Source organism: Rhinatrema bivittatum, chromosome 4, assembly GCF_901001135.1.
Source record: "Rhinatrema bivittatum chromosome 4, aRhiBiv1.1, whole genome shotgun sequence".
In the NCBI taxonomy this organism is placed as follows: Eukaryota; Metazoa; Chordata; class Amphibia; order Gymnophiona; family Rhinatrematidae; genus Rhinatrema; species Rhinatrema bivittatum.
This window is the reverse complement of record NC_042618.1, coordinates 62,820,672-62,834,323: the sequence shown is the minus strand read 5'-3', so window position 1 is coordinate 62,834,323 and position 13,652 is coordinate 62,820,672. Positions and strand designations below refer to the sequence as shown.

The 13,652-nt window shown below is 38.5% G+C and overlaps 1 protein-coding gene across 8 annotated transcripts in view; it reads left to right on the top strand.

Moving 5' to 3' along the window:
- Nucleotides 1–13,123, top strand: part of ARID4A (AT-rich interaction domain 4A) — a 178,111-nt gene extending 164,988 nt beyond the window's left edge. For all 8 annotated transcript variants that reach the window (XM_029598224.1, XM_029598218.1, XM_029598217.1 and 5 more), the window contains one exon: nt 11,294–13,123. In XM_029598224.1, coding sequence (XP_029454084.1) covers nt 11,294–11,397 — 104 coding nt within the window. In that variant the 3' untranslated portion in view covers nt 11,398–13,123. The remainder of the gene's footprint in view (nt 1–11,293) is intronic.
- The last annotated feature ends 529 nt before the right edge of the window (nt 13,124–13,652 follow it).

Here is a 13,652-nt window from a genome sequence, read left to right as displayed (position 1 = left end):
CACTGTACACGGGTTACCCCCAAATCTTATGTTAAGGGAAGTAATATTAACAATCAAAACCAAGCCCTGTCAAACCCATATCAAAATTACTGCTGTAAACATTTTTACAGGGTAAGCAATCTTCTTAATAATTCAGACAACGCTGCTTGAATATGCTATGCTTTTGGACTTGGCCATAGAAGCAGTCCTGCACTTTTCCCTAATGTCTGTGTATCAGTACCCCAGACTGTAAAAGTCAGGGCCCTTAATTTTTCTTCCCACCGTTGCAATGGAGAGTGATGTTGCAGTTGCATCACAGTCAGGAAAACTAATTGGTTAAGCGTAGTAATCCCCATGCCTTCTGATAGGGATATTAACTACCACTCCTTGCAAGTTACCCCCATGCACCCTTTTCTAGTTTTCCGCCTCTAGGGATCCAAGTGTTTATCCCATGCCTTTTTACTGTTTTCGTCTTCACCGCTTCTTCCGGAAGAGTATTCTAGGCATCCATCACTCTCTCCATGAAGAAATATTTCCTGATGTTGGTTCTGTGTTGCCCCACCTGAAGTTTCATTTCATGAGCCCTATTTCTATTGCTTGTTTTCCAATGGAAAAAGTTTGAGGATTGTGCATCATTAAAACCTTTTAAGGTATCTGAAGGTCTGTATCATATCATAAGAACATGCCATACTGGGTCAGACCAATCCAAGCCACAAGAACCTGGCAAGTATCCAAAAACCAAGTCTATTCCATGTTACCATTGCTAGTAATAGTGGTGGTTATTATCTAAGTTAGCAGATAATGGACTTATCCTCCAAGAACTTATCCAGTCCTTTTTTAAACACAGCTATACTAACTGCACTAACCACATCTTCTGGCAACATATTCCAGAGTTTAATTGTACGTTGAGTGAAAAAGAACTTTCTCCAATTAGTTTTAAATGTGCCCCATGCTAACTTCATGGAGTGCCCCCTAGTCTTTCTATTATCCGAAAGAGTAAAAAACTGATTCACATCTACCTGTTCTAGACCTCTCATGATTTTAAACACCTCTATCATATCCCCCCCTCAGCTGTCTCTTCTCCAAGCTGAAAAGTCCTAACCTCTTTAGTCGTTCCTCATAGGGGAGCTGTTCCATTCCCCTTATCATTTTGGTAGCTCTTCTCTGTACCTTCTCCATTGCAATTATATCTTTTTGGAGATGCGGCGACCAGAATTGTACACAGTATTCAAGATGCGGTCTCACCATGGAGCGATACAGAGGCATTATGACATTTTCTGTTTTATTCACCATTCCCTTTCTAATAATTCCCAACATTCTGTTTGCTTTTTTGACTGCCGCAGCACACTGAACCGACTATTTCAATGTGTTATCCACACTGATGTCTAGATCTCTTTCTTGGGTAGTAGCACCTAATATGGAACCTAACATTGTGTAACTATAGCATGGGTTATTTTTCCCTATATGCATTACCTTGCACTTGTCCACATTAAATTTCATCTGCCATTTTGATGCCTAATTTTCCAGCCTCACAAGGTCTTCCTGCAATTTATCACAATCTGCTTGTGATTTAACTACTCTGAACAATTTTGTATCTGCAAATTTGATCACCTCACTTGTTATATTACTTTCCAGATCATTTATAAATATATTGAAAAGTAAGGGTCCCAATACAGATCCCTGAAGCACTCCACTGCCCACTCCCTTCCACTGAGAAAATTGTCCATTTAATCCTACTCTGTTTCCTGTCTTTTAGCCAGTTTGTAATCCACGAAAGGACATTGCCACCTATCCCATGACATTTTATTTTTCCTAGAAGCCTCTCATGAGGAACTTTGTCAAATGCCTTCTGAAAATCCAAGTACACTACATATACCAGTTCACCTTTTATCCACATGTTCATTAACTCCTTCAAAAAAGTGAAGCAGATTTGTGAGGCAAGACTTGCCTTGGGTAAAGCCATGCTGACTTTGTTCCATTAAACCATGTCTTTCTATATGTTCTGTGATTTTGATGTTTAGAATACTTTCCATTATTTTTCCTGGCACTGAAGTCAGGCTAACCGGTCTGTAGTTTCCCGGATCGCCCCTGGAGCCCTTTTTAAATACGGGGATTACATTAGCTATCCTCTAGTCTTCAGGTACAATGGATGATTTTAATGATAGGTTACAAATTTTACTAATAGGTCTGAAATTTCATTTTTTAGTTCCTTCAGAACTCTGGGGTGTATACCATCCAGTCCAGGTGACTTACTACTCTTCAGTTTGTCATTCAGGCCTACCACATCTTCTAGGTTCATCTTCTCCCCTACACCTCCTCTCTTCCAGGGTATACATATTCAGATCCTTAAGCCTCTCCTTATAAGTCTTCTGATACAGACACCATGCCATTTGGTCATCCTTCTCTGGACCACCTCTGTCCTGTTTCTATCCTTTTTGAGATATGGTCTCCAGAACTGCACATAGTACTACAGGTGAGGCCTCACCAAGGAACTGTACAAGGGCATTAACTCTTCCTTTTTCTTACTGGTTATTCCTCTCTATGCAGCCCAGCATTCCAGTCTTTAGCTATCTCCTTCTCACATTGCTTCGCCGCCTTCAGATCGCCAGACACTATCACGCCAAGGTCCCTCTCCCAGTCTGTGCATATTAGTCTTTCATCTCCCCATCACATACAGCTCTTTTGGATTACTGCACCCCAGATACATAACTTTGCACTTCTTGGCTTTGAATCTCAGCGGCCAAACCTTAAACCACTCTTCAAGCTTTCTTAAATCACTTTTCATTTTCTTTACTCCTTTGGCAACAGAGTGGACATGCCTGATCTTAGAAGGAGTTAATAAACATGTGGATAAAGGTGAACCGGTAGATATAGTATACTTGGATTTTCAGAAGGCGTTTGACAAAGTTCCTCATGAGAGGCTTCTAGGAAAAATAAAATGTCATGGGATAGGTGGCGATGTCCTTTCGTGGATTGCAAACTGGCTAAAAGACAGGAAACAGAGAGAGTAGGATTAAATGGGCAATTTTCTCAGTGGAAGGGAGTGGACAGTGGAGTGCCTCAGGGATCTGTATTGGGATCCTTACTTTTCAATATATTTATAAATGATCTGGAAAGAAATACGACGAGTGAGATAATCAAATTTGCAGATATACAAAATTTCAAATAAATAAATAAAATAAATAAAATTGTTCAGAGTAGTTAAATCACAAGCAGATTGTGATAAATTGCAGGAAGACCTTGTGAGACTGGAAAATTGGGCATCCAAATGGCAGATGAAATTTAATGTGGATAAGTGCAAGGTGATGCATATAGGGAAAAATAACCCATGCTATAAATTACACAATGTTGGGTTCCATATTAGGTGCTACAACCCAAAGAGATCTAGGTGTCATAGTGGATAACACATTGAAATCGTCGGTACAGTGTGCTGCGGCAGTCAAAAAAGCAAACAGAATGTTGGGAATTATTAGAAAAGGAATGGTGAATAAAACGGAAAATGTCATAATGCCTCTGTATCGCTCCATGGTGAAGACCGCACCTTGAATACTGTGTACAATTCTGGTCGCCACATCTCAAAAAAGATATAATTGCGATGGAGAAGGTACAGAGAAGGGCTACCAAAATGATAAGGGGAATGGAACAACTCCCCTATGAGGAAAGACTAAAGAGGTTAGGACTTTTCAGCTTGGAGAAGAGACGACTGAGGGGGGATATGATAGAGGTGTTTAAAATCATGAGAGGTCTAGAACGGGTAGATGTGAATTGGTTATTTACTCTTTCGGATAGTAGAAAGACTAGGGGGCACTCCATGAAGTTAGCATGGGGCACATTTAAAACTAATCGGAGAAAGTTCTTTTTTACTCAACGCACAATTAAACTCTGGAATTTGTTGCCAGAGAATGTGGTTCGTGCAGTTAGTATAGCTGTGTTTAAAAAAGGATTGGATAAGTTCTTGGAGGAGAAGTCCATTACCTGCTATTAAGTTCACTTAGAGAATAGCCACTGCCATTAGCAATGGTTACATGGAATAGACTTAGTTTTTGGGTACTTGCCAGGTTCTTATGGCCTGGATTGGCCACTGTTGGAAACTGGATGCTGGGCTTGATGGACCCTTGGTCTGACCCAGTATGGCATTTTCTTATGTTCTTATCTTCAAATAGACAAACTTTACCTTCTATCCCTTCCACGATGTTGCTCACAAAGATATTAAATAGAACCAGTCCCAAAACCAGTCCTTTTGGCAATCCACTTAACACCATTCTCCTGAGTTGGTTCCATTTACCATTATACGCTGTCTCCTGTCAGTCATCCAGTTTGTAATACACTCTACCACCTTGGTGCCGTTTCCCAAGCTTCTCATTTTAATCATGAGCCTCCTATGTGAGACCATATCAAAAGCTTTATTGATCTCCAAATATATTGCATCAAGCACTCTTCCTCAATCCAATTCTCTAGTCACTCAATCAAAATTAATCAGATTTGTCTGATAAGACCTACCCCTGGTGAATCCATGCAGTCTTGGGTCCAGCAACCCACTAGTTTTGTAGATAGTTCACTATCCTTTCCTTCAGCGTTTCCATTAATTTTCCCACTACAGAGGTGAGGCAAACTGGCTTGCAGTTTCCAGTTTCCTCTCTATCACCACTGCTCTTCTGCAGTCACTCAGCACCACTCCCATTTCCAGGAATCTATTGAACAGGTCTTTCAATAGACCCACCAGCACATCTGAGTTCCCTCATTCTCCTGAGATATACCTCATCCAGCCCCATGGCCTTGTCCATTTTCAATTTTCTTAGCTTTTCCCATACATTCTTTTCTATAAACAGGGCTTGTTGAGAAGACCTTGTATCTACCCCATTGCCATGTATGGTCTTCACAACCAACCATGGTCCTTCTCCAGGATCTTCTTTAATGAACACGAACTGAAGTTTTTATTTAATATTTCTGCCATTTCTTTGTTTCTCTCCACACATTGCTCCTTGTCACCTTTCAATTTCATTATTCTACTTCAGGCCTCCCTTCTTTCATATATGTCAGAGAAAAATGTTTTCTCACCTCACTTTACCTTTTTGGCAATCCTTTCTTCTGCTTGACCTTTTGCTTTCCTGATTTTTTTCTTCATCTCCTTCACTTTCAACAAATATTCTTCTCTGTATTCCTGTTTTGGGATCCTTTACCTCTTGAACACTGTTCTTGTTGCCTTTATTTTTTTCAGCCACCTCTTTTGAGAACCAGATTGCTTTCTTTTTCCTCTCGTTTGTTTACTTTGCTAAAGTATAGATTTGTTACCTTTGTTGTTGCTTCTTTTAATTTGGCTCACGGTTGCTCCTCCTCACCCGTTTTCAGCAAGTCTTTTACTTCTTCCTCTAAGAACATTCCATTTCAACAAAGTCTGTATTTTTGAAATTAAAAACTCGGGTCTTCGTGCGACTTCTCTGTATCTTATTTGCATTATCAGACCATACTGTCTGATCACTGGTGCTCAGGTGGGCACCTATTCAAATGTTAGAGACATTATCCCCATTTGTGAGCACCAGTTCGAGTATCTCACACTCACTCATAGGTTCCATTACCATTTGTTTGAGCAGAGCCCCTTGAAGGGCATCCACTATCTCTCAACTTCTTGTAGGTTCCGCAGAAGGGATATTCAAATCTACATCCAGCAGATTAAAATCAACGAGCAACACTTCTCCCTTCTTTTCCACCTTTTGGATGTCTTCAATCAGATCTCTGTCCAGCTGTTCTGTCTGAATTGGAGGCCTGTAGACCACACCAATGTAATGGAAACACAATCTTCGTATTTTTAGGACAGCCCATAATTAGAAGGACTAGGGGGCACGCCATGAAGTTAGCAAGTAGCACTTTTAAAACAGAGAAAGTTCTTTTTCACTCAGCGCACAATTAAGCTCTGGAATTTGTTGCCAGAGCATGTGGTTAGTACAGTTAGTGTACCTGGGTTTTAAAAAGTTTGGATAAGTTCTAGGAGGAGAAGTCCATTAACTCCTATTAATCAAATTGACTTAGAAAATAGCCACTGCTATTACTGGCATCAGTAGCATGGGATCTGTTTAGTGTTTGGGTACTTGCCAGCTACTTGATATAGAGTGTCTATTGTCGTCATGTCCACATACCTTGTATACAGACTGTGTCGAAATGCACTCCCCATCCTTAGAGTGATGCATTTGTCATTTTTACCTTTTATATATTTGGAGAGTGAATTTTCCATCCCCAAAGATTTGTCCACCATTCCATTGAGGAGATTAGATCCCCAGTGACAAGCTTTTTCTTTTATCATGTCTAGGCAATCCCCAATGAATGCTAGTTGTTTAGGGAATATAGTTTTAATTTTTCTGGTAACTTTTTTGAGAGATCTTTAAGTTATTACAAGTTGTTATATTGGAATTGGACCATCTATCACTGATGTGTTCCTATTATTGCTTGTATTGTTGCTCCTTGGAAAACTCTCTTGCCCATAGAATCTAATAAAGCAGCATGCATTGGCACTGCTTTGATCTGTTTTGATGGTTTAATGAATTTAAGAACTCCCGTTTGATTCTGTTGTATTTACACTTTTCTCTTCAAGTTCGAAGGGTATGGCTCTGACATCTGTGAAAGAAGCCAGGTATGTTATATTTTCCTGTGGCGTAGAACTTCATAATGGCTCTTAAGAGGAGTTTGAGGGTGGATGTATTGATAGACACTTGAGTCATAATCTTTTGAAGCATATGAACTCTGTAACTCGTCCGACAGGGTTACAATGATCAGCAGGTTCAGTTTTTGTTTCCTCTTTTGAAGTTGCAGAATATGATGGTAGGAGTTTTGATCTGACGTGTCCCTCTAACTTCTCCGGAATTGGATACTTTTGTGCAGTTTTATGTTTTGGCGTTTCCTTCATATAAATGTTTACAAACTCTCCATGATTTTTGGACGAAGGAATGGCATTCTGGATAAGGTGGGGGTGGGGGGGTATTACTTCTGCATCCAATACTGGAGGTGAACCCATATTGCCACTGAATGAAGAGTATTTGTTCTGTCCCTTTGTCTCAAAGTTGTTTCTGGACAATTGCATTTTTTTCATTGATTCCTTATCTGAGGATTACCTTGTTGCAGATACATTGGCATGGTGATGGTGCTTTGGTGCCAATAACTCAAAGGCACTACATTGGTACTTCAGCTGCAATACATTGGTGTTGCGATGGCACATATTGGCACTATGATGTTCCTTTGCCGACATTTTGGTGCCAGCTTATCTGTGCCATGATATTTTGGCACCAACTTACCAGCCCTGTGATGCTTTAGCATCGATACTATGGCATTGTCCTGATGTTTTCAGACTTTACTCACACTGAAGATTCTTTTCCAGAATATTTTTGTCATTGATAAGTTTCATTGGTGTTTCTTGCCAAAGAGACCATTGAAGACAATGTTTCACTTCCTTTTATAATTTGAAATAGCTCTTTTCTTATGTTCTGATAAGCTGGAAAGCTCATGGTTGAGGTCATGCAAAGCTAAAGCCTCAAGGGACATTTTTCCACAGGAACCACAATTTGTCATACCATGGTCTGGTCCGAGATAGCCTAGCAAATGTCATGCAGATATAAAATTGACATTTTGTACCTACATTTTCCACATGCTTTGTAAGGACTTTTCCCTTTCTTGTTAGATATTTGTTTTTTAAATTGAAATTGTTTATCGCGGTAACGCGTTGAAAAGAATGATTTGCCGACTGAGAGGAAATGGTGTACAGTGACACAAGCACAGCAAATTTTGTGCATGCTCGGAAAGTGACATTAAAACCTTTTGTGCTGAGAGAGAAAAAGCCCAACTCTATGCTATCTGATGACGTTACCCGTACTGTGTGGCTGAATTGTGATGCTCATTCACAGAGAACTATTTTAACTTTCTTCAACTTTCATGAAGAGGGGGATGTACAGGGGAGATATGATACAGACCTTCAGATACCTGAATGGTTTTAATGATACATGTTCTGCTAACATTTTCCAAAGGAAAGCAAATGGTAGAACTAGGAGTCACGAAATGAATCTTTAGGGGGATGACTTAGAACCAACGTAAAGAAATATTTCTTCATGGAGTGGGTGATGGATGCCTGGAATGCCCTTCCAGAAGAGGTGGTGAAGACAAAAGCAGTAACAAATTTAAAAAGGCATGGGATAAACACTGTGAACCCTAAAGGCTAGAGTTGGAAATTTAAGAAAAGGGTGCTTGGTGGGTAACCAGCATGGAGTGGCAGCTGCTACCTCTAACAGAAGGCATGGGAATTACTATCCATAGCCAATTAGCATACATAATTTTGATGTAACTGCAGCATCATTCTCCAGTTTGGTGGAGGAGAGGAGGGAAAAAAGGGGAATTGGATTCAGTCGACAACCAACGCTGGGCCCTGACTCTTTTTTTTTCATTTACTCTTTATTAATTATAGCAATATTTGACAGTAATAAACATGCCAATAACATGCAGGATAAAAAGAAAACCATATTCCATATACAAGAAAGTATTCCTAATACTATATTGTACTAATACAGCATTATTACTTATCCCTTAACTTTATTTATAAAGTAAATATATAATATTTTGTCTAATATCCTTTGTACTATGCAATCAGGGGAGCCAAGATTTTAAGGAGCTATATTATGAAAACGCAATTATAAAAAAAAGAAAGAAATAAGGAGGATATCCCGGTATCTCTTATGTGCAATATCAGCTCAGTTTGTGGTATTCCCTACCAGGACTTTAGCCACCAAGAAAGATTTAAGATCCAATGGCTCATAGTAAACATATTTGACGTTATTAAACCTCATAATACATTTTCAGGGAAATCTTAGTTATTTGAGCACAGATTTGTCTAGCTTGTGGGCAAAGAGCTAGAGCTCCTTCCTCTGCTGTGTAGCGTTAACTATATCTGGAAAAATCCATAATTTTTGTCCACCATATAAAACCTGTCTGTTACGCAAGGATAATCTAAGCACTAAATCTCTCTCTGATGGAAAGATAAATTTAACTAATAAAGTTCCACATCTAAGTACTTGCTCTTCACGAGAAGTTTCCAACAAGGTTGATAAATTGGATATTAAAGGTTCTGGCGCTGTACTCTGTTCTTCCGGCGCTGCTGCTGCTGCTTCTTTGTCAAAAGATAAAAAGTAAATTTTTGCAAGGGGTGACACAGCTTCGGGAGTTATTTTTCAAACCCCCTGAAAGTATTTTTTAAATTGCTCAAGTGGAGTAGTATACTGAATCTGAGGAAAATTTAGTACTCTTAAGAAACCTTATTTCATTTTCAATGTTTTTAATTTCCTTAGTTGTACCATCTTTCCTTGTATGAGATCAGTTTGGACCTTCTGTACTTGAATTATTTTCTGCTCCATTTCTTCAAATTTGCCAGTATGTAAAGAAACTTGTTCCGATAATTGTGAACGTCTATTTATATTAGCTACCACTGTAATCAAAGACTAAATTGACTGCTCCAAAGTCATAATAGCTGTCCAAACAGAATCTAGCGAAATGACTGAGGGTTTTTCAATTTTCTTTTCGGGAATAGCACATACCAAATTTGTACCACCAGGGATCCCCACAATACTGTGCCCACTGGTGGTTCCTCCTTCTCCCCGAGGAGCTGATGCCATTAACAACTCTTGGCGTCCTTCTCTCCCCGGTATAAGTTGTTTCATACTGTGGAAGATGTTGTTAATTTTTCCACTTACTTCGGGGTTCACCGACTCGCCCGATGGGTTCACCTCCTCAATCTCTGAGAAAGTTTGTCCTATTACAAGGCCTTCCTCGGATCGATTCGCTCCAAAGGATGCTTCATTGAAGGGAGGGGAGGGAGTTATCGGCGCTCTAGGACTCAACAAGGTGGATGAAGCTAGTGATACCGCCATTAGCTCAGAGGCAAAAGTCACTGCGCTTCCCGCTGAAGCTCTTCCAGGTTCAGCAGAGAAGAAACTCTCAATTCTTTGCTATAATGGGCCCATCGGGGAAGAGATTGAGGCAACTTCCCTGAGTTTCCCTTTTTGCTTGGTATGCAGCATGTTTTCCAACACCCGTACTAGGTATACAAGTTCCAGCAGCAAAGCCAAGAGCCTCCTCCGCGTCTCTCCTTCAATCCACCATCTTGGCCCCCCTCTGGGCCCTGACTTTTACAGTCTAGGGTACTGATATGCAGACATGATAGAAAAATCACAGGACTGCTTCTGTGGCGAAATCCGAAAGCAAAGCATGTTTAAGTAGCAGCATTGTATGAATTATCAGGAAGGCTGCTCACCCGGTAAATGTTGCTAGCAGTAATTTTTGTTGTGGGTTTTGACAGTTGCTTGGTTTCGATTTTTAATATTACTATCCTTAATTTAAGGCTTGGGGATAACCTGCATGGAGGGGCAGTTACTATCATAAAGAAGCTTGCTGGGCAGAGTGGATGGACCATTTGGTCTTTTTCTGCAATCATTACTATGTTACTATATAAAACTGGCATTTTTTCTTTCTATTAACTGCTCCATGACCTGTAGATTCAATGGAATCCTGACAGGCGTATGTGGTGACTAATTTTTATCTTAATGTGGGGCTTGTCCAGACCAGTCTTCAAGGTCCTTCTGAACACAGTGCTGTTTCCAGGATATCAGCTGTGATCATTCATGACGGAGAGATATTACGTTATACTTGTATGCCGTCTCTCTCAAAAGCTGGATCCAAATCAGTTCACAGCAGTCTAGTAAATACATCAGTAAATGACAATGCATATGTTTAGTCCAAGAACCAGGTTACTTTTTGTATTTTAGCTACCCAGAAAACTGGACTCGTTTTGAGACATTGAGGATGAGTTTTTGGGGACCGCCTTAGTGCTTCAGCCACAAATTCAATATAATATAATGCAAGTTAAATATTTGCAAATTAAATAAAAAAAACAAAACCAAAAAACAAAAGAGCTTGCAATGCAGAATTGGTTGTCATTGCATTATAACAGCTAGTGTCACCTCTATGTAGTATACTTTAGTAATAAACCTGAAATAGTAATCAATGAACTTATCCTATTGTACATGATGGTCCCTAAAACTTGTACCTGGTGTCTTCTTCAGACCATATTTCTCTTCAAGAAACTTTATTAATAGAAACTTATTTAATGTAAAGGGGTGTGTGTGTTTATGTATGTATGTGTTTGTATGTATATGTAGAGACAGACATGATTTTTATTTTCTTCTTTCTTGCAAAATTTATTTTACATTTGAAAACATATTTGGTATGAATTTTGTCGTCATATAAAGTTTCATTATGTAATATTCATGTTTTTATGTCTCAACAGTGTCACATACTGGGGCATCTATGTCATCTGCTTCCTCAGACACTGGAATGAGTCCATCCTCTTCCTCCCCCCCTCAAAACACACTTGCTGTGGAGTGCAGGTGATACACAGAGATCATCTCTGCCTTCCCCAGAGGTCTGCTGCCATGGACATATACTGAAACCCTGAAATACAACCACAGAAAGCACTCGACTGATTTGATGTTGCCAAGTATATTCTTATACTTTTCCACTGCTGAATTATATTGCTCTGATTTTTTTATTTTTATTTTTTTTTTATTTGTTTTGTTTTTTCATTTTAACTGAGCAAAAAAGCTAATTTGACTAGAAATTAGCAGGGAAATCTGCCACATTTTTTACTGGTTTTTTTCCCCCCTTCCCTTTTTCCAACAAAAAACAAGGAGAATGTTCAGCAAATTTGAGAAATGTCATCCAAGTGAAACTTTAAGGAAATGGCAAAGAACAGCAAGTGTGCTCACCAGAACATCACAATACTCGCAACTAGAATGTAGTTCAGACTGCACTTTGACCTAGCTGTACCTTAGCCCTATGAGAAGCTCTTGGTGGCAGAAGCACTTGCTATATATAGAACTGCCAAAGTCCATGTGTTCAGAGTGCCCAGTTTTAAAGCTGTAAATGGGACAAAATAAATTGTGAATGGAAGTGTAGTTGACTGAAAACTACAAATATAATAAGTCTTCCACTTTTATAGGATTTTCGAGCACACAATTATGCAAATATTTTAATGTTTATTAATGTTTACAGTGGAATTGTGAATAAGTTTTCAGTGGACTATCTTATCCCTTGACAAAAATATTTTGTCTTTTTTTCTATGTAATTTCAGAGTTTTTATTTTGTTACAAAAAAGACAAAAATGAAATATATAACAACAATGAAGTTATTTAACAAGATTTCTAAAGCTGAAATTTTTTTGTGTAAAATAAGGTATTATCTTGCAACTTGTTAAATATATTTATTCAGACATTGGATGTTGTATTTTTATGTATTTTTTAAAAATATTAATAAAACTGAAAAAAAAAAGAGAAAATTCTAGATTAGTTCACTCTTCCAATAAAGCATTTCAGTTGTAGTTCTTACAGGAGGGTTTGATCCATTAGCCATACCTGTTTGTGAAACCAATCTGTCTATTCTCCAATGAAATCATTAACAGTGCAGAAGCTATAGCCGGTCATTTTAAAATACTACCTTATTTCAAAACTTTGGCAGTCCTAGAACAAAATCTATTGGGTTGCCCTTCCCACACTGTCACAAATTTTCTCTCTGCTGTACTGCCGTATGAATTTATCTCTCTCAGAGCTGAGATGCAACAAACAGTAAAGCAACTATGTATGCTTTGTGGATTGTCCCATGGACTGAAATTTTGTAAATAATTCTTCCAAAACTATGTATTTAAAACAGTTTGCCTATACATTATGTATAAATAATTTTTTTTATCAATTTTTTATTCATGTTTGTACATTGAGAGGAGGGTTTTTTTACCCCCTTTTCCTGTGTTTAATATGCTGTAGAGTAATAACATAGATGCTGCAGACTGTATATCAGGATATTATGGTTCACAAAAGCAGAGCGTCTGAGCAGAACACTAGTGATGGGTAGCATTACTAAAATCATTGTGTTTTGATGGAATTTTCTTTTACTGCATTGTGAACTTGTGATTCAGATTCCTTCCATTTCGCAGAAAATTAAAGAAAAAGTACTCTTGTAAATTGCACTTTTTTCTGTCTTTTCTTAAGCAAAGCAGAATTATTTCATTGTAAAATACAAATTGAGCTCAGTGGCGAGCATTAATAAAGGCCATGTTTTAAACGGGCTTTATTCTATTTTTTATATGTGCAAATCGGATTTTTAAAGACTAGGAAAATTAGACTTCATGGCGGTGTAGGAATTTTCAGAGCTTGTTTTCTGTTTTGTATTGGCTATGAATAAAAATAACTGTTCACTTCAAAAAAGAACTTGAATGTTGATCGCATTTTCTTATGTCATCATTTATCCTATATACTGGAAAAGATGACATTTTAATACATAGTGGTGCCATTTTAAAGGGTAGACGAGTATACGTATAGTGCTGTTATGTATTCTCTGCCAACAGTAGGGCTAAATTAGCCATGGTACATAGGTCCATTCAGTGCCATCAGATGTCACCCATCTTTCTAGCTCAGAATTTTTACTATTGAGCATGCTTGGAAGTTCCCACACTTGCCTCCTCATGAGTCCCTCTTGTCTTTTTTGCAGAGCTTCCGCATTGATTTGTAACCTTTCTCTAAATCTTTTAGTCTTTTTTTTTTTTTTTTTTCCTTCAACATACTTATTGTTAGAGTTGCTACACTGCCTCAGCAGCC